Source organism: Typopeltis vanoorti, chromosome 1 (genome assembly GCF_054136105.1).
Source record: "Typopeltis vanoorti isolate ZY-2024b chromosome 1, IOZ_Tvanoo_1.0, whole genome shotgun sequence".
Classification (NCBI taxonomy): Eukaryota; Metazoa; Arthropoda; class Arachnida; order Uropygi; family Thelyphonidae; genus Typopeltis; species Typopeltis vanoorti.
Window position 1 is genome coordinate 87,835,549 of NC_143549.1, and position 27,944 is coordinate 87,863,492.

General features: G+C 35.9%; 1 protein-coding gene across 5 annotated transcripts in view; it reads left to right on the top strand.

The window, feature by feature from the left end:
* LOC150110185 (protein fantom-like) overlaps positions 1 to 27,944 on the top strand; it is a 588,918-nt gene that overhangs the window by 55,472 nt on the left and 505,502 nt on the right. For all 5 annotated transcript variants that reach the window (XR_016548253.1, XR_016548255.1, XR_016548256.1 and 2 more), the window contains exons 6-7: positions 7,796 to 7,876; positions 22,975 to 23,051. Coding sequence is in view for 2 of the 5 variants with exons in the window: in XM_090391966.1 (XP_090248092.1) it covers positions 7,796 to 7,876; positions 22,975 to 23,051 (158 nt within the window). In the remaining 3 variants the exon portion in view is untranslated. The remainder of the gene's footprint in view (positions 1 to 7,795; positions 7,877 to 22,974; positions 23,052 to 27,944) is intronic.

Genomic DNA, 27,944 nt, shown 5'->3' on the forward strand with positions numbered 1-27,944 from the left:
CCCCTCCATAAAATGAAAAATTCTATCAATTGAAATCCTGTTTAACCCTTTCAGAAGTTTGTAAGTCTCAATGATGTCAACCCTCTTTCTCCTCTTTGCTAGTGTTTGCAACCTACAAATTCTCAATCTGTCTTTATAATCAGTATTCCACAATCCTGATGTAATGTTTAACACACTCCTTTGCACACTCTCCACTGTATCAGAATCACAATGGAACCCAGTAGACTAGACCTGTGCACGATAGTCCAAATGAGGTCTTATCAAGGCCTTTTAAAGAGGCAAAATGACCTCCTTATCCTTACGTGTCAAAGTTTGTTTCAACATTTCAATTATCTTTTGAGTTGTATTTAAAATCTTTGCTACATGGTCCCTGAACTTCAACTTGCTATCAACTAACACTCCTAGATCCCTAGCCTGGTCAGTTTCTTCTAGCATAATCCCACCAATATGATACGACATTGGATATCTAATCACGCCGAAGTGCATGATTAACACTTTTCATTTACTGACATTGAACTGACATCCATTTCCCATGCCCATAATTCCAGCCTATTCAAATTATTCTGCAAGTACTGCATATCAACAGCATTTCTGATTACCCTACCTATCTTTGCATCATCAGCAATTAGCTGTACGTAACATGTCAAATCCTTCCCAATATCATTAATGTACAGATTGAAAAACAATGGACCAAGTACTGATCCTTGTGGTACATCACTGTTTTTTTTTATTATTATTATTATTTTTTAAATTTTTATTTTTTTATTTATTATTATTTTTTTATTAATCTTTGTACTGGTTATGGGCAGTAGTATCCTTACATCTCGTCCAGATTTGATATAGGCCTTAAGCCTTTACAAGTGTTTTACCCTATGCCTGTTCTAGTTATCATTGTAGTCATTCTCTGGTGGCAATGCCATGCCACCAGTATGTTCTTGTAGAGCCCCTTCAAGGAGAAAACTTTTATATCCTTCTGCCTAAGCCCAATCTGTTTTATGTCCTTATCTCTCTCCATATGCCATGTAAAGAGATGGTGGTGCTAGTACTGTATCTTACTAACTAGATCTTGGTTATTCTAATAATAGTTTACCTTATCATTATGACTATAGGATAGTGGGCACCCTGTTCCCACCACCTGGGCATCAACTATCCAAACGTCACCATCTCTTTTAATACTAAGTCTGACTTATGCAAACCCATGTAAGTCAGGCTAGTCAGGATATGATATGGGGTATGGCAGCCAGCCCTACCCCATATCATATCCTATAATGTGGTTGCACCACAGTCTCCCAACCTTTGTTCTTAAAGCAGTTGTTCAGAATGGAGACCACGACATCATGCCTCTGCACACGGACCCCATGGGTGCGGAAGCAACACTGGACTATATGAGACAATGTCTCACCGTTGTAGCAGCCAGCCCTACAGTTTGAGTTGTCACTACCCCCACCGAGCTGTGCAGGCTCGAGTGGGCAGGGTATTGATCCTCGTCCTGATAAGGTCAATATACTCGAACCCAAGGAAGAGTCTGGTGCCATCCCTTACCCAGATATGCTGGGGGAGGCACCAGATATGACTTTTAAAGGAGCACCATCTACAGAACAGTGCAGCAGAGATGCCCATCTCTTGTGTTCTGCGGGTGCTGACTCAATTAAGATACCTTGATAATGGGACCAGCCTTCAGCCTGCCTAAAGTCTTCTTGTATTAATGGGCTATAGAAAGCCTCTCTGCAGATAGGGGAAGAAGATAGTTCTAACTTCGTGATTCTGGACAGCCGCAGGCATGGGATCAGCAATCTAAATGATGGAACCCCGAGCCCACTGTCCTTCACCCTCGCGTGGAAATATGCAGTAGGGGTGTCAGACAGCAGTCGGAGCCATGATCTCATGGCTGAATGGATAGCCCTGTTCATTCGGGACAGTAGCGAGTTATATGTCATACCAAGCACCAACTTGTGGTAAAAGCGAGGTAGGAGATAGTGGTTAAGGAGAAACAGGCTTTGCTGGGGCTTGAGAGGAACTTTCCATAAAGAAGCAATCTCAGCTTCCAGGATAGAAGCTACAGAAGACCTTCCCTTTGGGGTGAACATGATACCGAGGTATCTCCACTCTTCCAGGATGGTCAAAGCATGCAACTGCCATTCAGGGAAAACTCTATAGTCTCGACCTTAAGCTTGTCACTACCAGAGGGGACAAGAGCTAAAGAGCAAGACTTCTCTAGATTAATAGAAAGGCCTTGAATATTAATGTAGAGAAAACTGCCCAGACAAGGAGTTTCTGCTAGCCTACCCTAGTAGAGGCTATGAGAATAAGATCGTATGCAAAGGCCATAGCATTAAAGGAAGAAGCGCCTAGAAAGTAGCTTATATGGTTAGGAAGAGAGTGAAGAAACTCATCTATGATGCAGTTAAAGAAAAGGGGGAGGTAGAGGAATCGTGCAGACTCACTTCCCCCATCCACTTTTTGATAGCTGTTAGTCAGCCATCCTGTTATCCAATCTAATGTTTTATAATCCAAACTCATCATCAAATTCCTGATATATATATATATAGTACAGGATATGATAGTACTACATGAAAAATTACATCATTACTAACTTCCTATTTACAATTTTCCTCCAAATTAGTCTGTTACCTGTCAAGACTTCAACATTATCAGATCTTATATTTCTATCTTCTAAGGCACTTTCTATTGTATCAATCCACCTATATCCCAGTCTTCTTCTGGGTCTTTTTCCTGGCAACCTGGCAGAGAACACTTTGTTTTGCTAATCTTTCCTCTCCTCTGTTTAAGTGAATACCACCTGAGATTAGCTCTGCTAACGCATTCCTGGGTGCTGACAATGTCAAGTTTTTCCTAATATCCTCGTTTTTAATATGATATTGCCATTGATGCTATCTGTTCATGCCCCTAATCTTTCTCAGGACTCTCAAATCTGCAGTCTCTAGTCTTTGGTCAAGTGTTTTACTTCTGACTCAGCTCTCAAATCCATAAGTTAAAACTGGTTTGAATACTGTCTTGTATATAGCTAATTTAGTGTTTAGGGTAATTTCTTGCTTATTCCATATAAATTTATTCAGTTGACTTCCTACCATACCAGCTTTACTGATTCTATTTCCATATTTAACTTACCATCTTCACTAAAAATTGTGCCTAAATAGCTGAAATGTTTTACTTTTCTGTAGGTTCTCCATTCACAATGCAGTTGATATTTTCAATGTTTCTGCCTATTTTCATTGTCTTTGTCTTTTTAATGCTGACCTTCATCATACCATATCTATTACAACAGTTATTCAATTTAGTCAGGGAATCTTACAGACTTGTAGGGGATTTATTAATAAGTATAACATCGTCTGCATAAAGCAAAGAGTTGACATTAACATCTCCAATTTTGATATCATGTTTAATACCACTTTCCTTCATAATGTGATCCATATAGATAATGAATAACAGAAAGGATAATGTACATCCTTGTCTCACACCAGATTTAACATTAAACCATTTTCCTGTACTTCCTTCAATTCTAACTGCTGACTTACAACTCAAATAAAGACTAAGTATTGCTTGATATAATGCCCCATTGACACCTTATAACTGTAGTGTTTTGAATAGCTTCTCTCTTGGCACCGTTACATATGACTTTTGCAGGTGTACAAAACTTAAATACAGATCTTTGTTATATTCCCATGATTTCTCAACTATCTGTCATAAAGTGAAAATCTGATCCTGATAGCCTCTATTTGACCTGAATCCTGCTTTCTTCACCAAGCTTCTCTTCCACAATCCTTAACCGTTTCTCAAGTATACTTGCATAAATCTTACCAGAACACTCAGTAGAGAAATATCTCTGTAATTCTCACATTCAGTTTTATTTCCCTTTTTATATATGGGTACTATGAGAGCTCTACTCCAATCATCTGGAATTCGTCCCTCTGTCCAGGCCTTCTGAACTATGCAGTGCAGCCACTGTAAGACTTTTATACCTCCATATTTGAACATTTCTGGTTGAATATCATCTACTCCTCATGTTTCAGACTTTTGATGGCTTTTTCTACTTCAAGTATGGTTATGTATTCCTGATTACATGTCTGTTGAGTGTTTTTTACTACTGTGCAATTATTACTGCTTGTTTCATTTTGCAATTTTTCGAAGTTATTACTCCATACTTCAAGGATATCTTTTTCTCCTGTTTTCAAGTAACCTTTATCATCTCTAATTCCTTTTACAGCACTCTTTCCTCGATTTCTGAGTTTCTTCAACAACTTCCAGAATATATTACCACCTTCTTGATATTTATTTTCGATGTTCTTGCCAAAGTCCTCTCATGACTTTTGTTTAGCTAGTTTTACACAGTGTTTTGCTTTCTTACATTTGTCTCTGTATTCTCTAAGAACACAAGCTGACTTATTTTCCAGGAACTATTCATATGCTTTCTTCTTTTCCTTCACTGACTCATTAATTTCCAGTGTCCACCATGGAGCTCTGATTTTTCTATACTTGCAAACAACCTCATCACATGCCTCTCTGGCTGAATCAATCAGTTTTTTCTCCAGGGCTTGCCACTGAATCTCCAAGGCTTGGTTCCTGTTCTCAAACTCTTTCGTGTTTTCTTTAATCATGTTTCTGTATTTTAGTCTATTGACATCTGAGAGCTGCTCAACTTCTATTCGCTTTAAAACTTTCTTACATGTTCTTCTTTTCAATATGAAATTCAATTTTATCCTGCTGAAGACTAAATAGTGATCACTTCCAATTTCAAATCCTCTGTATACTCTGGTGTCTTGCACCAGGGAGAAAACATCACCATCAACAATAATATAGTCAATGAGACTTTTCTTATTCTCTCTGCCTGTTCTCTCCATGTGAATTTGTGCAATTTTTTATGTTGGAACATTGTGTTAGTAATAACCAGTCCATTTCCTGAGCAGAAATCCAACAATTATTTGCCTTTATTATTAGCTTTGCTCTTTTCTTCAAATTTTACCAATATATTTTTGTATAGCTGACAGTCATTTCTTACTTTGATAATTAGATCCCCCACAAGGACCAACTTTTCCTTTTTGATCGTGTCAGTTGCTTTCTCTAAAGCTTCAAAAAATTCCTCCACTTCTACCTTAGTAGAGCCTTCTGTGGGACTATAGGCACAAATAAGTCTCTGTCCGGTTCCCCATTCTGACATTTGCCCACATCACTCTACTTGAGACTGCCTGCCATTCAAGAAGATTAGACTCATATTTAGTGTTGAATACTATGGCTGGAGCAGCCATGGTTTCCCTTGCCATTCTTTTCCTTGATTGTTATTGCCTGAATATAACATTTTGTATTTATTGCTCAGAAAGATCTCACCAGTTTTTGCCTTTTTTGTTTAAGTCACCCCTATTATGTCGATCTGATACTTATCCAATTCCTCAGCTAGCTCCATTTCTTTGCCATTCAGGCTTCTTATGTTGATAGTACTGATTTTGAACTCTGGTGATGTTGAGTTTGGGTGGGTTTTAAGATTTGTTCCAGTAGCGTTTTTGCTGTTTGCACTGGTTCCCTGGCAAAAACAATGGGGTCCTTGTTTAACTATGCGATGCCCCAGCCGGCATGAAATTCTGTTATGTTGTACCATAATTTTTTATTTTGGTTTAAGCCAATAAGAATACAATTTAGTCAGCCAAATCCCAAATTGCCAGCCCATCCTCATACGTTCAGTATCCAGATAGATACCTAAGGTGCACCACGATAAGGTGAGGATTGGACATTAGGTCAGAAGCCCTGCTCAGTTCTCTGCATTCTTTTAAAGGCCATGTGAAGGTCTCCATTCAGTTATTTAGCTATGACTCTTAAGCTGGGGTGCTTAAGGGTAATAGCTGATTGCTGAGAAGCCATTTACATGAAAAATCTCATCAGATGCTTTGGAAATAAAGGGCAACAGCTGTTTCAAACTTCTCCATGGCATATGTCCAGTGATGGGTGATGCAGGTATGGAAATCTGCTGCCAAGGTTTTGACTGGTTAATATATTGGCAGTTACTTGACAGTTTCCCAGGTGTTGAAGAAGTTGAACTTCTCCATTTCTTTAGACAAATCAAGGTCAGTGGATGGCAGACAGTTGTCTTCTGTGTTTTTTAATCACTTTAAATGGGCTTGCTTCCATGCTGAGTGGTGATGACAGAGGACAGACATTAATATAGAAGCTCATCTTGCTAATTACAACTGGTGGGAAACATCATGACCAGAAGCCTTTTTTGGTATCCAGGTTTTTCAAGATTCTTCTTATGTTTTTTCTTATGTTCCATACTAAATTGTATTGTTCTTAATTTTTGAATTTCCTTTGCATTTAGGGTCGATGTCTTCCATGCTGTATATTGTCAAAAGCTGTAGCAAAATCCAAAAGTATCATGGTCTAACCATTTCCCTTGTCTAGTTCAATGGTAACGTTATTATAGAATGTGAGCAAGCTGCTAAAACATGACCTTCCCTTAGTAAATTTAGTAAACCTCTGCTGTTCATCGCAAAGTAGAGATTCTCTGTTAACCCATTTTTGAATGCGAGCCCTAACCAACTTTTCCAAAATTTTCACCACCACTCCTCAGATACTGAATGGTTGATAGCTGGATTCATCGGTCTTTGCACCATCCTTGTGCAATGGGATTACCATACATTGTCATCTTCACACCAGTTGCATTCAGTAAAGTTATTCTTTCATATTCATTTTTTTCTTTTATTTGCAGCATATCAGTAGAATTCTCTGGGGGGTTATCTTTAGCTTGCAGAAACAGTTTCATTTCATTCTCAGACTTTTGATGATTCAGAATTATGATGACATATTATCATCATCCATTGTCAATTCACTTTTGGATTAATGCTTTTCCAAGATTACTCCAAAATTGTCTGTTATTGGCTCTCCTTTCCTATGTCACTTCTACAAATCTGATGATATCATCCACTGTGATTTAGGTTGGCATCATGGTCATTTTTCCTCTCATGGAAAATTCTTTTGTCCATCGTTGATCGAGCAATATGCCCAGCCCATTGTCACTTCAGATGTTTCACTCTTCTTATGATGTGAGAGAATTTAGTTTGATTTCTTATTCTTGTATTCCTTTCGTGATCCAGGCTTGTGATACCAAGCATACTTCTTTCCATACTAAATTGTGTTGTTCTTAATTTTTGAATTTCCTTTGCATTAAGGTCCATGTTTTGCAGCCATATATCAATATAGGAAGAATAGATTGGTTAAAAACTTTTCTCTTCAGGGATAATGGTAGTTGGTTTTTGAATATTGACTGCCAAGTAATTTTCCAAATGGTTTCCATCTAAGCATTGTGCATTTTTTAATTTCATCCATGATATTTTGTTCCATTTTCTGTTGTCCTAAGTATATGTAATGATCTACTTGTACTGATTTTTATTATTTCTGGTTGGACATAGCTATTGAAATAACTTGGATGCTACATAAATGGCTAAAAATATCTTCAGTTTATCTTCAGACCCCCCCCCCCCTCTCCCAAAAAAAAAGAGTATTGACATATATGTATGTTCATAACATTTTAAATTCTGTAGTGAAGCAGTAAATTTTGCTTTTGAGTTTTTGCAGGAAAGCACTGCAGTGACTTAGCAACCTTCTGAAATTTTTATTATTATTAATATTATTTATGTGTTTATATGTCACAGTAGGTGAGATATTTATTTTTAAATTACTACTCAGAGGGTTAAGAAAAAGTATTGCTTACAAGGAAGTTCTTTCACATAACTATAAAATTAATTCTAATAGCTTTCTAATTCTAATAAGTCTATTCTTTTTTTTATAGCTTTTGGTTGCCAAGCAACAGGTGATTACACAAGCAAAAAAACCAAATGCTTTTAGCCATATCCAGTCCAAAATAAACAGTGTAAGTATTGTGAATTAAATTTTTATGCAACATGAAGTATTTCTTTTAATATTGGTTATGTCGAAAGTTAGTAACTTCCACAAATAAAGTAAGATAAATTAAACAAACGAAAAGACTTAAAGAAAAGTCTAAGATAGCACATTTTGCATTTAAATGTCCACAAGTTTTGCAAAATGTGCTACAACCAAAAAAAATTGTTTTTTTCCCTCTTTATTCATTATAAAAACTTGTGTTCTTAATTGTATTAGGAATAATCATTATCATCATCATTACTGATTTGCACAGGATACTGTGATAGTACTACATGATTAAGTTTACATTATTACTGACTTTTGTCAGTAGTTTTTTTCCAGATTAATCTTGTAATTGTCAGGACACCAATATTGTCAACTCTTATATTTCAGTGTTCTAACACATTTTTGCATCAAACCTACTAGATTTTGGTTTTTCTCTCAGTCTTTTTCTTGCCTTCCCAGCATCAAACAGGTTTTGATGACCTTTCTCCTTTATTCTGTTTAAATAACCATACTTCCTTTGATTAGTTCTGCTTTCACATTCTTGGGTGCTGAGAATGTCACTCCTTCCTAATGTCTTCATTTTTTATATGTTACTGTCATTGGTACCATTTCATTCCTACAATTTTTCTCAGAACTTTCATATCTGTGGTCTCATGTCCTTAATATTTCTAACCTGGCTCTCAGATCCATAAGTCAAAATTGGTTTGAACACTATCCTGTATTCAGCTAGTTTAGTGTTTTGACTAATTTCTCTCTTATTCCATATAAATTTATCCAGTTGACCTCCTACAATATCAATATTGCTAATTCTGTTTGTCTGTTTTCATGTTTAATTTTCCATCTTCACTAAAAATTGTGTCTAAATATCTGAAATGTTTACTTGTTTATATAACTTCATTCAAGATACAGTTTTCAGTTTTTTTTGCCTATTTTCATAGTCTTTTTATTGCAGATTTTCATAGCAAATTTATTACAGCAGTTATTCGTGGTTTAGTCAGGGAATCCTGCAGACTTGGACTGGATGTATATAGAAATACAACAACATTTGCATTGAAGTAAAGAGCTGAGATTAACATATCCAATTTTGATATCAGGTTTAATGCCATTTTCCTTCATAATGTGATCCATCTAGAGGATGAATAACATTGGGGATAATGTGTATGACAATCCTGATTTAACATCAAACCATTTTCCTTTATCTCCTTTAATTTTAACTGCTGATTTACAATTTACATATCGATTATGCATCTCAATATTAGTGATCGGTAATTTATATCCTTGTTATATGCTTTTTCCAGATCTACATAACTTAAATACAGATTCTTGTTATATTTTTATGATTTCTCATGACTTTACCATCTTCTGTCCTTCATGTTATGGAGGAGGGGGGGGGGGGATCTGGAAAGTTGTGATAAATACATAGAACAAAAATGATATTAAAGCTACTAATAACCACAAGAAAGAACATGCGAGGATATAAGAACATAAGTTATCTTCATAACCTGCTACTAGTATGTTCTTTCTTGTGGTTATATCAGTTGCTTTAATATCATTTTTTATTCTATGTGGCTATCAGAACTTTCCAAACCTCCCTTGTATATGAGGGTCATATTACTTGAATCATCCTCAAGCCATGATAGCTGTATCAAGCCATTGAGCATCTTTCAAAATGGGCACTTGCAAATGGATTCAGATTTTCACAGCAGAAGACAATTTTGTGCATTTTTGTTCATCTTGACCTAGAACTCAGAGTAGGACAAACTTTAATCTTGGTTGCAACAAACAGATGTTCTTAGCTTCAATTGTACTGGCAGTGATTAGACCAAAACTTCATTATGGGTAACAAGTCTATATGTTTCTGTCAGAAAGAGAGTATTCTGTGCTGGCTGAACTCTCTTCACCATTAAATCTAAGAATTGCAACTGGAGCATTTCAAATGTTACCGATCCCTAGTCATTATGTTGAGGCAGTTGATGAACTATCTTTGTTGCTTCAGCATCAACAGCTGTCTCTGTTATATGCTATGAAAATAAAATCCCCGCCTGACCATCCTACATGGTCAACTGTTTTTTGTTCGGAGAATCTATATAACATCCATCAGACTGGCATCAGACTCTTTGGTTTGTGAATAAAATCTCTCTTACAAGCTATAGATATTACAATAGACAACATAGCACAGATACCACTAAATGTGCTATCTCCATTGCATTCATACATACCACCATGCAGTTTTTCTTTCTGCAAGCTCCCTAAACATTCCACCCTTCTTATTGTCTACAAACAGCCCTTTTAAGACCATAGAAGGAAATACTCTGCTTTTATGCCTGTTTACACTGACAGTTCAAAGTCAGAGGCTCTAGTGGGCTCTTCTGCTGTCTTCCCAGACATCATAAATATCTGCTCAGATCCCACTAAAATGTAGCAGCTTGACTGCTGAGCTATATGCAGTAAAGCTTCTATTAAAATACATAAGATCGCTACCAGAGGCACATGTTATATTCAGAGTCAAGAAATTCTCTACAGGCAATAAATGTCTAGAGCTGCAGAGGCATCCAGGTCACTCTCGAATCCTCTATCATTATGGAAGCTACACTTAGATGTATGCTTCTGTTGGATTCCAAGCCACATTGGGATTAAGGGAAACAAGGCTGCAGATACTGTACCTAGGTCATCTTGTTTCTCACATTTGTCCATTTCATACACTGATTACTGGCAGATCTTCATACAAAAATTTTATCACCATGGTAGTTGTCATGAATAAAGGTGACCAATAATAAGTTCCATCATATCAAGCCTGAAATGAACTTGTGACAGTCTAGTCTATGCAGGTACTGTAAAGATGAAGTTATTTTCGCTCAGCTTCTTATAGATCATTGTTATTATTACGTGACACCTCCTAGGGCTCATCGCAGAAGGGTACTATACTCTACTCCACTACACACATCTCATCATATCCTGTACTACTTATTCTCCAAATATACACAATGATACTACGAGGGTGGTCTGAAAAGTTCTCAGCCTAACAATGAAAAAACGAATTTATAATTTCAAAATATTTTTATTTTTCAACATAATCTCCTTTAAAACGAATACATTTATTCGAGCAATGCTCTACCTCCATTATCCTGTCCCTGTAGTGTTTCTCAGTAAGATCTTCAAAATTCCCTTCTACAACGGCAGTCACCTCTTGATTTGAAGAAAAATGCTGCCCAGTGAAGAAGACTTTTAGTTTTGGGAAGAGATAGAAGTCAGAGGGAGCTGTTAAATCTTGAATGAAAGAGAAATTTATTTTGAATAAAAGAGAAACTACATTTCATTCAGATTTAACAAGTATCAAAACTCTCGGAGAAATACTTGTATATTGGTAAAAGTGAAATTGATTGAAAAATAACGATAAAATCCATGATAAAAAACTTCCTTATGTAATATAATATTAAGTGTCTTTGTGAATACAACAGAGGTTGAACATAAGTGAAAAAAACGTTAGTATGTCAAAGTTTAGATCAAAGTTACAAAAGAGATAAGCGGATTAAAAACATGTTCGGAGGCAGTCACGTACGCAAGGTCTAAAGGGCGTGCGGGAGTTTCCGTGGACACGCAAGGAGGAGCGACAGCACGGAGTGCAGAAGAATTAGGTGCTGGGTAAAAAAATTCCCCTCTGAATTAATAGGCAGAATATCACAGTAGTGAATATAGAGAGCTTGGCAACGCCATCTCGAGGCTTTTTTCCACCTTGTTTCTGTCGTTCCCAGAGAAGGAAGTTCCAGTGCAGTCGAGAAGGACGATGTCCATAGGCAGATATGCGGTCAGACAGAGATCCAGCACGAGCATAGGTCTCGGCACAGTGGTATAATCAGCATAGACCAAGATGATATGTGGAACCACGTGGACCAATCCCCACAGATCAGCTTCGCCTACATCGAAGGAAGTGAATTGTGAACGTATTCGCTAGCCAGTCTTTTCTGAAAGCAGTAAACCAGAGGAAGAAACAACAAGCCATAAGAATATAACAGATAATCAAAAGAGAAAGCCAGAATGATCCAAATGCCCCGGTAATGTAAGAACTTTTTAAATCCTTTGTATATACAGGAATGTTAGATTGTAACGAAGATAGGAACTGATAAGTTATTGGACTTTCAAATTGTAATAGGACTTTAGCATCTGATCCACATATAGAATGTTATAGCTCTGTGTATGAGGACTTGCAAAGTGTGTTGTGATTGAATATATAGTTTTGTTATAGTCAGATAATTCTTGAGATCAAGATTTTGTAAATGATTACCTATGAATGTTAAGTAATTAGAAGGAATTCATAATGTGTTTAATATTAGATATTGCTTTATGTTGAGAATGATTAAGAATGCCCAGGTCACACCGGTATGAATGAATTAGTTTAGTTAAGTAATTATTAGTAATTGTACCATATTTTTTTATGAATAAATCCTTTCTTGTCAACCTAATAGCTTGCCTGATCTATGTTCCCAATGCACCACTCATAAGTAGAACCTGTGCAAATCAAAATTTTGGGGATAGCCACGACTGCAGTGAAATTTAAGACACATAAGTTTTTGGTAAAATTTGTAATAGTAATTGTATAAATATTGAATAATGTGCCATTCTGAGTGTTTACTCCCAGACAACAAAGCTTCTCTAGTCTAATAATTTTGGATGGTGCAGCATTAACAAATAAATTTTTCCAAGATTAGAAATGGGGTTAATACCAGAAATATAACAAAGGGATTGGCTCTAGTCTGAGGCAGTGTCTTTGTTAACAGTGCGGTGCACTATCATTCAGTACATTTATAGCGGCCAGCAGATAGAGAAATGATAAGACTTATATGTGTAAGGAATTAATGAGTCTTAAGAGAGACATATGAGTAAGTAAGGTAGATAGATAAGGGTATATATATATCAACAGAACGTAATTTTACAATGGCGCAGACAGTTGGATAATTGAAGATTTAATTGGAGATTTAGAAAGATCTGATTTAGGTAAATATAGAAAGAAATTAAAGTTAACAAAATTAACATAACTTTACAGAGCCAAATCTGGGAAATAGGTGGATGTTCCAACAATTCATGGTGGTGCAGATCTCTTAATTTTCTCATTGCCAAAACACCTTTGTGGGAAGATGCATTGTCCTGATGAAAGATGATTTTTTTCTTCTGCAAACTGGATCTTTTCTCACGAATTTTTTCATCTAGTTTGGTTAAAAGATCGGAATTATATTCCTTGGTTGTTGTTTTACCCTTTTCAAGATAATTAATGATCAGAATGCCTTTAGCATCCCAAAACACCGATGCCATGACCTTTCCTGCTGATGGAACCGACTGTCTTCTTGCGCTGAACAACCGGCTTCTGTCCACTGTTTGATGGCTGTTTGGATTCTAATGTGTAATGGTGAATCTGAGTCTCATCCATAATACTTTTGAGAGTATCTGGGAAAGAAAAAGAGAAAGTCTGTCTGGGGCCAAACAGACTGTAGATTTAAGTATAAGACAAAGTTAGGTGATAATTTGTTATTTCTATATACATATGCCAGGAACATCAGGAACAAAGGGGTTGACATTTCTTCCAGTTTGGCTGTGTTATGTTATGCTATATCATTATTATGTATATATGTATACAGGTAATAACCCTCGTATAATGTGGATGTTAGGTTCCATAGAAATGCCGCATTATATGAATCATGTTTTGCGAGACTCAGATGACATAGAAAAAGTAGGGATATGTTCTGACATTTTTTTTTGAAAATTATATAAACAACAATGACATATCCAAGGGGGTGCTTAAGGGTCAAAGCTGTATAACTGAGAGGAGACCTCCACATAGCCTTTAAAGGAATGCGGAGAACCGACCAGGGCTTCTGACCTAATGTCCAATCCTCACCTTCTCGTGGTGCACCCTGTTGGGTATCTACTTTGATACTGAACGAACGAGGATGGGCTGGCAATTTGGGATTTAGCCGACCAAATTGTATTCTTATTGGTTAAACCAAAATAAAAAATGATGGTACAACATGACAAAATTTCATGCCGGCTGGGGCGTCGCCCGGTTAAACAAGGCCCCCGTTGTTTTCGCCAGGGAACCAGGGCGAACAGCGAAAAGTCAGCTACTGGAACAAATCTGAAAACAAACCCCAACTCAACATCACCAGAGTTAAAGATCGGTACTATCAACGTAAGAAGCCTGAATGGCAAAGAAATGGAGCTAGCTGAGGAATTAGATAAGTACCAGATCGACATAATAGGGGTGACTGAAACAAAAAAGACCAAAACTGGTGAGATCTTTCTGAGCAATAAATACAAAATGTTATATTCAGGCAATAACAATCAAGGAAAAGAAGGAGTAGCCATAGTATTCAACACAAAATACGAGGCTAATCTTCTTGAATGGCAGTCAGTCTCAAGTAGAGTAATGTGGGCAAATATGAGAATGGGGAACTGGACAATGAGACTTATTTGTGCCTATGGTCCCACAGAAGGTTCTACTAAGGTAGAAGTGGAGGAATTTTTTGAGGCTTTAGAAAAAGCAACTGACACAATGAAAAAGGAAAAGTTGGTCCTTGTTGGGGATCTAAATAGTAGAGTAGGAAATGATTGTGAGACATACAAAAATATTTTGGGAAAATTTGGAGAAAAGAGCAAAGCTAATAATAATGGCAAATATCTGTTGGATTTCTGCTCAGGACATGGACTGGTTATTACTAACACCATGTTCCAACATAAAAATGTGCACAAATTCACATGGAGAGAAGAGGCTAGGAATAAGAAAAGTCTCATTGACTATGTTATTGTTGATAGTGATGTTTTCTCCCTGGTGCAGGACACCAGAGTGTACAGAGGATTTGAAATTGGGAGTGATCACTATTTAGTCTTGAGCAGGATAAAATTGAATTTCATATTGAAAAGAATAACATGTAAGAAAGTTTTAAAGCGAATAAAAGTTGAGCAGCTCTCAGATGTAAACTGTAGACTAAAATACAGAAATATTATTGAAAAGAAAATGAAAGAGTTTGAGAACAGGAATCAAACCTTGGAGATTCAGTGGCAAACTCTGAAGGAAACATTGATTGATTCTGCCAGAGTGGCATGTGGTGAGGTTGTGTGCAAAGATAAAAAAATCAGAACTCCCTGGTGGACACAGGAAGTTAAAGAGGCAGTGAAGGAAAAGAAGAAAGCATATCAAAAGTTCCTGGCAAATAAGTCAGCTTTTACTCTTACAGAATACAGAGACAAATGTAAGAAAGCTAAACAGTGTGTAAAACTAGCTAAACAAAAGTCATGGGAGGACTTTGGCAAGAATATAGAAAATAAATATCAAGAAGGTGGCAAAATATTCTGGAGGTTGTTGAAGAAGCTTAGGAATGGAGGAAAGAGTGCTGTGAAAGGAATTAGAGATGATAAAGGTGAAATGAAAACAGGAGAAAAAGATATCCTTGAAGTATGGAGTAATTACTTTGAAAAACTGCTAAATGAAACAAGCAGTGATGACAGCACAGTGATAAAAAACACTGACCAGGCATGCAGTCAGGAATACATATCTATACTTGAAGTAGAAAAAGCCATCAAAGGCTTGAAATGTGGAAAGGCAGCAGGAGTAGATGATATTCGACCAGAAATGCTGAAGTATGGTGGTATAAGAGTCTTACAGTGGTTGCACTGCATAGTTCAGAAAGCCTGGACAGAGGGACGAATTCCCGATGATTGGAGTAGAGCTCTCATAGTACCCATATATAAAAAGGGAAATAAAACTGAATGTGAGAATTACAGAGGTATTTCCCTACTGAGTGTTCCTGGCAAGATCTATGCAAGTATACTTGAGAAACGGTTGAGAAGAATTGTGGAAGAAAAGCTTGGTGAAGAACAAGCTGGATTCAGGCCAAATAGAGGCTGTCAGGATCAGATCTTCACTTTACGACAAATAGTCGAGAAAGCATGGGAATATAACAAAGATCTGTATTTAAGTTTTGTCGATTTGGAAAAGGCATATGACAAGGTGCCAAGAGAGAATCTATTCAATACACTGCAGTTATATGGTGTCAATGGGGCATTATATCAAGCAATACTTAGTCTTTATTTGAGTTGTGAGTCAGCAGTTAGAATTGAAGGAAGTACAGGAAGATGGTTTAATGTTAAATCTGGTGTGAGACAAGGATGTACATTATCCCCTCTGTTATTCATTATCTATATGGATCACATTATGAAGGAATGTGGTATTAAACCTGATATCAAAATTGGAGATGTTAATGTCAGCTCTTTGCTTTATGCGGATGATGTTATACTTCTAAATAAATCCGCTACAAGTCTGCAAGATTCTCTGACTAAATTGAATAGCTGTTGTAATAGATATGGTATGAAGGTCAGCAATAAAAAGACAAAGACAATGAAAATAGGCAGAATCATTGAAAATGTCAACTGTGTTGTGAATGGAGAACCTGTGGAACAAGTAAAACATTTCAGCTACTTAGGCACAATTTTTACTGAAGATGGTAAACTAAATATAGAAATAGACAACAGAATCAGCAAAGCTGGTATTGTGGGAAGTCAATTGAATAAATTCATATGGAATAAGAAAGAAATTAGTCGGAACACTAAATTAGCTGTATACAAGACTGTGTTCAAACCAATTTTAACTTATGGATATGAGAGCTGGGTCAGAAGTAAAACACTTGACCAAAGACTAGAGACCGCAGATATGAGAGTCCTGAGAAAGATTAGAGGCGTGAACAGATGGCATCAATGGCAATATCATATTAAAAATGAGGATATTAGGAAAGAACTTGACATTGTCAGCATCCAGGAATGCGTTAGCAGAGCTAATCTCAGATGGTATGGTCACTTAAATAGAATGGGCGAGGAAAGATTAGCAAAACAAGTGTTCTCTGCCAGGTTGGCAGGAAAACGACCCAGAGGAAGACCAAGATATAGGTGGATTGATACGGTACAAAGTGCCTTAGACGATAGAAATATAAGATCTGATAATGTTGGAGTCTTGACAAGTAACAGACTGATTTGGAGGAAAATTGTAGATAGGAAGTTAGTAATGATGTAAATTTTTCATATAGTACTATCATATCCTGTACACCCCTTGAGGGTACATGGCAGGAATTTGATGATGATGATGATGACATATCCAAAAAAAAATTTTTTAAATTTAATTCCAGTAATTCATGTAAGTTAAGAAAACATATAAACTATGAAACAAATACATAGTATAAACTTATAAAATTACAAATTGTATGTAAAACTTCATTGCATATAATGCATAAATGTTTTAGGCAAAATAAAATAAAGTGTATAATTTAATCTTCATCACTGTCTTCAAAACAAACATTTCGTAGATGTTCTTTATTTATGAGTGGACGGATATCATCATCACTTGAAATTTCTCGGACATCATTTGTATAATTCTCATTGCATACTTCGGCTGGTTTAGTTATCAAGAATCAGTAATAAGACCTTGCTTACCACTGTGTTGCATTTTTTTATTAAGTTCATAATATGGAGCTAAACAAATATCCAATTGTCTCGTGAAATTTCCGGAGCAAGGGATCAATATCCATAAAATAACTTCCTAACTTTCTTGCCAAGTCCAATCCTTCTGCTAATTTCTTTAAACTGAATTCTTTAACGGAGTCATCACAATCAGAATCTTCGCAGAACTTTCCCTGCCATTTGGTTCAATATCATCAATTAATTGTACCAGTTCCTCGTAATTTAAATCTATTTCCTCATCAGTTAATTCACTAATATCATTTTCACCCATATCGCAAAAGCCCTCTAAGTGGTTATTGCTATAAAAATAAAATTTTTACAGAAAAAAGCATTATATATTGTATGTTACTCACCAGAAAATAAAGTGCTCTGCTTGAGATTAACATACTTATGATTGTTAATGCGCTTTCCTGCCAGAAAATGAAGATAACTTTCAACAATAAATGCTTTATACGGTAAACAATTGATGTACATGCATGCTAAAGCGTATTTCCCCTAATATAAATTCACTACTTATAACTACGCACAATACGGGCAGATGCAAATTTAACCAAGATAAAATTTGATTTTTAAGTCGCGTGGTGAAAAATATATGAAAAAAATAAAGGGTTTCTACAATTTGTAGACTGTGTTTTTATCAGAATCGCGTTGTATGAGTACCGAGTTGAACAAGGTTACTACAATTTGTAGACCGTATTATATCAAAACCATGTTGTATAAGTATGGTGTTATACAAGTTACCTGTATATATATATATATACAGTATTTGCTTACACTTTTAAAATAAAGACAAGATTATATCTTGTCAAGTATAACTTACTTTCTGAGCCAGTGATGAAAGAACTTGCTACAGAAAAGTGATGATCCTAAAATTGCTAGATATTGTCATATTCAGAAACTCATGCTTTATGGATTGTGTAGTATGCATGGACACATGTACACATTGAGGTCTTAGTCAACATTATTAGTTTGCCTCCTTATAAACTTGAGAAGTACTTAGTCCAAGTGTACATCTCATCATTGGCCATTCTGTCTCCCTTATTAAAAATTCTATGCCCTTTAAATCTTGCCATCAAACATCATCCTCAGAAATACCTGCCATCATGGCCAGTTTTGATATAGCTTCCCTATTTACTAATGTTTCCCTAAAAGAAACTTCATAACCAATTCAGACAGTCTTTCTCCCTGATATCTGCTTTTCTTATGTTTATCATGCACTCTGGGTATTTAACATAGTAGGACACAACCTACAAACGGACTGAAGGTAATGCTGTGTTCTCTCTCTTTCTCCCTCCCCCACTAATTTATTATTAAATACTCTGAAAATTTTTTTTTCAATTTCAATTTTTTTTTCCAAATTTGAAAATTGAAAAGCATTTTTCAAAACAGTGATGTCCCACTCTGTTTAAAAAGGAAGACATTTAACCAGTGTATACTTCCAGTCAAAAGAAACTTCATAACCAATTCAGACAGTCTTTCTCCCTGATATCTGCTTTTCTTATGTTTATCATGCACTCTGGGTATTTAACATAGTAGGACACAACCTACAAACGGACTGAAGGTAATGCTGTGTTCTCTCTCTTTCTCCCTCCCCCACTAATTTATTATTAAATACTCTGAAAAATTTTTTTCAATTTCAATTTTTTTTTCCAAATTTGAAAATTGAAAAGCATTTTTCAAAACAGTGATGTCCCACTCTGTTTAAAAAGGAAGACATTTAACCAGTGTATACTTCCAGTCATCACATATGGTTGTGAAACTTGGTCGCTAACAAAAGCACTGGCAAATAAACTAACAACAACTTAAAGAAAAATGGAGAGGTTGATGCTAGGCATCACATTAAAAGTTAAAAAATGAAACACCTGGATAAGAAGCCAGACTCATATCACTGACATCATTCTTCACCACAAGCAACTAAAATGGAAATAGGCTGGACATCTATCCAGAAGGGAAGAGAAGATGAGCGATGGACCACTATACTAATGAACTGGATTCCAAAAGAAGAGAAATGAGGCTGAGGATGTCCTAAAAGAAAGTGGAGTGATGAATTGTCAAATTTTGTTGGGAAAATTGGTCAACCATTGCCAACAACAGAGAAAGGTGGAAGGAACTGGAGGAGGCCTTCATCCAACAGTGGACAGAAAGTGGCTGGAAAGAAGAAGAAGATTCTGAACATGCTGCTCAAACCCATTATGTGGCTATGCTATTTTATGAATTGTTTTTCACTTGGCCACATGGCACAGATGTATTAATTAGAAACAGTTTGAGTATACTTTAATAGCCAAAATCTCATGATGTGATGAACTATTCAAAAAAATAATATATAGTTATTGACTTTCCTTGACACTCTAGTCACTTGTCTATTCTGTGGCACATTATCCTCTTTTTTACAGGAAACATACTTACATCAGTAGATACAGACACCATCTTTAACTACTCCCCCCCCCCCCCCAAGAAGTAGATCTTCTGTAAAATCTCTCATGGGAAATTGTTATACAAATTCCTGTGATTGCTTTTACATAGGTTCTAAATCATGTAGAAATCAGAATTTGTAAGGTTTTTAAATTAATGTAATAATTCTACTATTAAACTAAAAAAAAATACGATGCATATTGCAAGTGTATGTGTAACGGAAAATAAGGGATTAGTCCAGATTATGTTTGACCCAGTAAGAACAAAAGTTCGAAAGGTCATACAAATGTAGAAAATTGCCACCAAAAACAAAGGTAGCCCAACTGACATCATCATATATGCAGAAGATCCGGGGAGTTATAGCCAAAGAACAAAGATTGAACAAAGCTATAAAAGGGCTCTAGGCTCTTGGAGCTCTCTCTCATACACACTTGCTCGTTTTCTCTCTCTCTCTCTCTCTCTCTCAAGTTTTTTCGTGTCGAGGCGTGACCCCAGGTGTAGGGGGGGGGGGAATCCAAGTGAGGCCGTTATCGTCCAATGTATTTCCAGTAGCTGCCGAACATGTATACGTGTGGAATTCAAGGCGTCAACAGTGGTTCGAGTTTACCAATGGAGATTCAATCTACATTGTCCTGGAAAACTGCCACCGAAAGACTGCCAAGGGCCTTCCAAATTATAGCCAGCACCTAGGAAGAAAGACAAAGTGTAGCAGAACTTACGGAAGTATCCAAGTTGTTAGGACTGTATGTGAAACACATGTGGATAAGCTCTGATCTGTTAATGTTACAGTAGTTGTACTTGAGATTGTACGTATGCTTACTGAGGAATTGAGTACATTAATATTCAGATTTTGCCTATGTTCAAGCTTAAATTCTCATGCTACATATAATTTAGAGTGGCTTATAATTTAGATCTAAAAACAAATAAAATTCTCTAAATTACACAGTGTGGGAGTTGGTAACCTGTTATAGTGGACAGACTAAAACCAAGGGTCTTACACTAACAGAGCGAACATATGTAAGATTAGAAAGGATCAATTGCATGCCCTAAGATAAGCTGATTATTGTTAATTTGAGTAAAATATTAAATGCACATGTATATGAGAATTGAGTAGAGCTTAAGAAAAATTTTGCGGACAAAGAAAATAAACACAAATTTTAGAAAGATAGAGGCAAAAATTAAACTTGACACCATAAATTAAAGTAAAGAATAATATTTTACAATCGACACAGTCGAAATTAATTTACTGATCCTTCATAGCTCAATTGTTGGCAGTGTTGTTTGGTTGGAAAGAGGTTGAAATATTGTCTAGGATGTGAAGACCCTTTATAGGGGCTTTTCAACTGAAGGGGAGCGAGTTAGTTTCATATGGAATTAGCAAGTTTTTAACTCCTTGAAATTCAGGTTTTTCCTCTCACAGAACAGGCAAACTTGCAAGAACAGTGCATACAATTAAAAGACATAATATACTGTCTTCATAATCTTAGTTACTTTGGCCATAATTTCAGAACAATAACAAACTCAGCAATATGGTGTTATTAAAACATTAGTAAATGTTTTAATAACACCATATTGAAACTATCTGTTCAGACAACTGAAATCAGCCACTTCCATGACATTTTATAAGTCATTGGCTTCCCCTCAACAGAATAAACAAAACTATACTCTTTCTCCTAGAAACTTTGGTTTTTCATCTCACAAAATAAGCAGATGGGCTTGAATAACACACACAATTAATAGACATAATACATTACTCTCATAGTCTTAGTTGCTTTGGCTATGATTCCAAATAACAACAATCCTCTCCACTATCAAGATCTTTTAGCATCTTGTACATCTGGAGACACTGCTAAAGAAGAGGAGCCAGAACACATGATTAACAGACCATTATGATACACTTGTTTCATAGCCTTAGTTGCATCAGATATCATCCCATATAACAGCAACTAGCCTTTCTCACTGTCCTGATCACAAAAGAAGCCATTGACATCATGTACACATGAAAAAACTTCTGAAAAAAGTAGTGCAAGTTCTTAAGATATAACACAGAAACTTTCTTCAAGCTCTACCAAAATAATTAGCTACCTTATCACTCATTGAAAGATCCTTCTTTGTGTGTGTGATTTTTCTGTATATGTGTTTGCTTACGTTATTTTTATCTTTATGCCAGTGAAAATGACTTGGTAATCAAGGTGAAATATTGGCTTAATAATTAAAGTTTAGTTAATTATTGTCTTAGTTATCTGTCTTCAATTAAATTAATGGAAGAGCTTCAACAGCATTAAGAAGAAAGAAGTCTTGTAACAAACAAGTCAATTCTTGAACAGTCTGCAATCTCTGCCAGGTGCAAAATTCAGTGAAACAAAACCAAAGTTCTTCACAAAACTTATTCTTAATGGAAAGCCTATACAAACATAGCTGTGAAATTGTACTCCACAAACCAAAGTTAAATAGGAATGATTGCCTTACTTTGTTTAATTCCTATTAACTTCTAAATGACATGTCAGGAAACTAGCCCTTTGTTGTACTTGGAATATTCTATTCCACTTTGCTTGTTTTGATATTATTGTAATGTACTATTGCACTGATTGGCCTTTATTCTGTATTCAAGATTTTGTGAATAATAAATTTTATATCAGTTATATTCATTAAATCATTTCATTGCCATATTTTGTTTCAACAAGTGTTTGGAAACACTTTTTTCTGTGAAAGACATGAAATGCATTAATTCATAATAGTTTGATTAAGCAGAAACTTTTGTTAGCAGTTATTTCTCCAGGCAGTTCTATATATATGTATCCTGTGGAGTGAAGTTATGACAATTGAAAAAAAAAAAAGCTCTGAGAGATGGGCAAGTTTTTTTTACTTTAGAAACCATCTAGTAACCAGCTATCTTGTGGATTTGCATTGTTGTGATATTTTTCTACTAATTGGCAGTTTGTGTGCTATGCATCATTGAATTCTTATATAAGTGATTATATAATGGTTCAGATACTGGGGAGGAAGCAAGTAATTATTATGAGTGAAGTGTGCACGAAACATACACAACAGGTTCTATTTTGAATATGTGTTTCCATTTTTCCATCCATTACATACATACTTTATATGTGCATGCGTATGTATACATATGCAGATTTATTTTAATTTTGATATCTGATTTGTGGAAAATAGGGTCGCATGAAGACAGGAATTAATTCAAGAGCCACTACACCAAATTTTAAAATTGCTAATATGAGACGTACACAAAGGTAAGGCTTGTTTAAACTAAATTAATAGTTTCATCTATAATAACTGTAATTTAACAGTTTATGAATGTGGGATATTATTTTAATACTTTAAAATAATTTTGTAGTCATGTTCAAACTGTATTCTTAAATTAATATATAGAATGAGCCTAAGCTTTAGGTTTCTATTCTGAATGGTCATTCCTGCCTTATAAAAGACAAATTTTTTTTATTACTATGATGAAAATTTCTGTAAGCTGATTTAAAGAGCATCATAGGAATGAAATTCATATCTGCTTCCTACCATCAATAATGAATTTCAGTCATCAAATCCAGTTGGGCTTTATGTAATTTCACTTTCACTGTCACTAAAGTATTACTTTGATAAGTAATTCTTCAGTGACAGTAATTAATGTGACTTTCTTCCCATTAATATGGGAAGAAAATCACATTCAGTATGGATTGATAACAGCAATATTCTCAGTGGTTGTCAGCATGGGTTTGTTAAAGGGATATCATGTTTTACTAACCTACTTATGTACTATAACAAGGTGACAAATGTCTTGGACACGGGAGATGCATATACTGTGGTGTACTTGGATTTTGCAAAAGCTTTTGATAGATTGCCTTACGACAAGCTGTTAAATAAATGGAAATGAATGGGACTATATAACAGACTTTTGAGTTGGATCAATGACTTGCTGTCAGATAGGTATCTGGAAGTTATATATATATGGGAGGGGGGGTGCAGTATCCCAAAAGAGGATGTTGCATGACCCCTGCAGCACACCAGTGTGCCACAGGGTTCAGTTTTGGGACCACTGTTGTTCAGTTGGTATATTAATGATAATGGGATGGGTTTAACTAGTGATATGCAGCTGTTTGCAGATGACACAAAACTGGGAGAGAGCAGTGCAGAGTCAGCAGATGTTATGGCCTTACAGGAGGACTTGAATAGATTGTTAATGGGGGGGGGGGTATAAGTAGAACTGTCTGTTTAATGTTGAAAAGTGTAAGGTTTTGAAATTTGGTAAGCGATGATGGGATGCAAAGTATGCACTTGGTGGTGAAACTTTAAAGGAGGTAGAGGAGATGAGAGATTAGGTGTAGTGGTTGACAAGTGCCTGAAATTCAGGGATCACATTTCACAAGTTGTGAAGATATCACATTGAATAATGGCAGAAATAAAGAGGTTATGATGCCATTGTATAAGGCCTTGATCAAGCCTCATATGGATTATTATGCACAGATTTGGTCACCAGGAGAAGATTCACAAAGGTGATCAGTGGTCTTTGGAGTACGAGGACAGATTGAGAGAATGTAAATTGCAAAGCGTTGTGAAGAGGTGGGGGATATGATTGAGACATATAAGTTAGTCAGGGATTGTTATCATTGACATGGAAGAGATTTTTCATAGAATGGGAGAGGAAGTGGAACAAGAGGCCAACCCTGGAAACTATAAAGAGGGTGTGAACAGAGGAGTGAGGAGCAGGTTCTTTACATGGAGAGTGGAATGCATTGTCTGAGTGTGTTGTGAATGTAGACACATTGAATCAGTTGATGGCATGGTTGAATGAGCTTTGTGTGTGATAGTGTATACTTCCCACAAAGTTCCATGAGTCTCTGACTCCATGGAGGTCAGATGTTAATAATAAACACGAAGATTATCCCACCTGGCATTCTTATAATACATGATACATAGATAAAGGGGACTATGAATGTTGTTTCATGGGAAAAGATATAAATAGTAGATTTAGTCCAAAATACCTAGAAAACGAGCAACATCCATGGTATGTTTAAAAGACACATTCATAAAGAGATGAAAAGCAGTTCAGTTGGAGTGTCTTGTATTCTGGTAGGCATATGAACGATTTTGTGAAGACATTGGTGATGATAGGAAATGCCTCAACATCTCAAATTGATGCAGCAGTTCAGCTGGAGTTCTCACACTTAAAATCATTAAGGAAGATGATTTAACTATTTAAATGTTGAACTAGACTAGAGAAAATCTACATTAAAGAAAGGAAAGGTAATTAAAAAGTTTTTAGAATGGTTGGTGGCATTAGGAGAGATAGAAACATTAAATGGATTCGATAGAATGAGATACAGAATTTTAGTCCCCCCCCCCCCCCCCCGAAGTAAAAAAAAAAGAAAAGAATCTTAGTTGGAAATTTTCTGACATAGTGAACTTATGTACAAATATGCCACCTTTGTCTCTTTTAGTCTTGAGCATGTGTAATTGTAATTTGGAATACTGAGATTCATAGTTATTGAAGCTGAAATTTGAACTTTCTGTTAGGAAAAAAGTAGATGTGGCAGATTGGAGATGAGATGAACATTATTGTGGTTAGAACTAAGACAGTATATATTTTCTAAGTGAATCCGGGTGGCTTTGTTTTTCAGCATGTAATCTATTTCTCTTTGCTTGACTTTTCATGATTGTTATTTACTGTGAGTTGAAATTGAGAGGGACATTGGATGTATTGTAATGAATTCTTTATTATTCTATACCTGTACCATATTTCATCTGTTCCTTTGCAAATTGTGGCATTGGCTGTATTCCCTGTTTCTTTCATTACTACTATCAAACCCTGTCAAGGCACACCCTGGCAGAATAGTTACTGCAAGATTATTTGCTAGCTGACCTTAAAGCCTCCATCTCATTAGGTTTGACCTATCTAGCAACAGGTCTCTGGAATAACCATTGTATTCTTAATTCAAAATTTCAGCAAATATCTTTGCATTAAAATTATTATATCTTATTCAAACTGTTTTTCAAAAATAATGAACATGTTAGGAATTTAGGCTTATATTTTTATTATTATTATATTATTCGGGCCTCTATGAAGTCAAAAGACTCACGGGAGATGTTCCGTCCTAGGAAACACAAAGTCTATCATATCACTCCTTAAACTTATTGACCATTCTTGCTCTCACCACTCTATCAGGCAATGTATTCCACGGTTCAACCACCCTCCATGCAAAGAAGCCACTCCTCACCCTCCTGCTCACAGCTTCCTTTCGTAACTTCCAGGGATGGCCCCCTTGTCATCACTCCTTCCTGCTGTTCAACCAAGTGAAAGAACTCCCCAGTGTCAACCCTGTAACCACCTCTCAACAGTTTAAAAGTCTCAATCATATCACCTCTCCTTCTATCCACCAAACTCTGCAGTCCACATTCCCTCAGCCGATCCTCATAACTGACATTGTACAATCCTGAAACCATCTGTGTTATCTGTCTCTGTACCCTTTCCACAATTAATTTATCCCCTTCAAATCCTGGAGACCAAATCTGATAACAATAGTCTAAGTGTTGTCTGATCAGGATCTTATACAACAGAATGATAACTTTTTTATCTCTGCAGGTCAGTGTCCTTCTCAGTATTGCAGCAATCCTTTGGGTTACCTTCACCACCTTTGCAATATGTCCCCTGAATTTCAGGTTTCTACCAATCATCAACCCCCATATCTCTTGTCTCTCCTACTTATTCCAGTACATCTCCTCCAATAGAGCATGAAGTGTCCCATCGATGTGTCCTAAACCTCAAGACCTTACATTTTGCTGCATTAAACTGACACCCATGTGCAGTCATCTTAGCAACTTCACTCATTACAATAAACTAACAATATGTCTAGCCCAGGCCTTGTTGCAGTATTTTCATTTTAAAGGAAATTCACTATATCAAACTTTCCACTATAACAGATGAAATTCTTTTAATCACTCTAGTAAGTCAGCAGTATCGTCATAAATGGAAATTGCCACTTAAAATGAGAAGAAGAAAGTACAGTTTCCAAAATGCAGTTTGATATTTAAAACATAATTGTAATAATGTAATATCAGGCATTATCACAGTACTGATGATAATCATCTTGTTTTAATGTTTTTAGCTGTTTTCTGAGCTTTTTAAAAAATTATGATCAACATTTTCTCTATTTATCTTCTGTATTCTTACCACATTCATCCCATGACTTTTGTTTAGCTACCTTAAAGCTTCATGAGTTTTTATATCTTATATCAACAACAGTAAACCTGAAAAATCTGGTCTTGCTCAGCAATAGGAGTGGACACTGATCATGATAACCTCTGGTCCAATTCTTGCCTTTTACATTGGTGCAAATTTAGGTTTGAGTGGTTGCTTAAAGAGAGTGCCGAAGCACTTTTATGTCTTCCAAATTTAAATTGGAATGGCTGTCTCTCTATTGTCAAGATTTGGGAGAATTTCATCTTCATGACTGGCAAGCAATAATGCTTCCCCCCCCCCTCAAATTTAATATTATGCTGTGTCATTTAATTTATTATCTAAATTAAATTTTTTTAAAATTTTGGCTTTAATTATAATCTTGGCCATTAAGCCACATACCGGAATGCTAGATGGCATTCCTGCATGTGGCTCATATATGTAAATAGGATTAACATTCTTTGTTCTAGCTTCCCCTTGTGATTATGCCGATGTACTGATGATAGCCAGTTAGTTTCTGGTCAAAATATTTGCAATAATAAAAATTATTTTTTCTTGTGAATATGTTTGTTTAATATACTTTGAAGCTAAGCTGCATGTAAAAGTAGCTGAGCATCATGGGGAAGCCTTGGATATGAATTTAAAGAAGGTTACAGTGTTATGGAGATTATTACAAAAAAGTTTAGAAATGGAAAAAAAATAGTATGAAAAGGAATCAGACATTATAAAGGACATTATAAAGGAAACATAAAAACTGATGATATTCTAAAGCAGACTTTGCCTGTGCTATACACTAAGCTTTCCTCCTGCTCATATAGTAGTCAAGCCTTGTAGTACTTTGCAAAGATTATTTGGCAGAACTTCTATCCTGCTATGTTTCCACTTCTCTCTCTCTTTCACAAATTCTGATAGAACAGTAGCAGCTCTCATAACGATATGGCAGACCTCTTGGCATCAG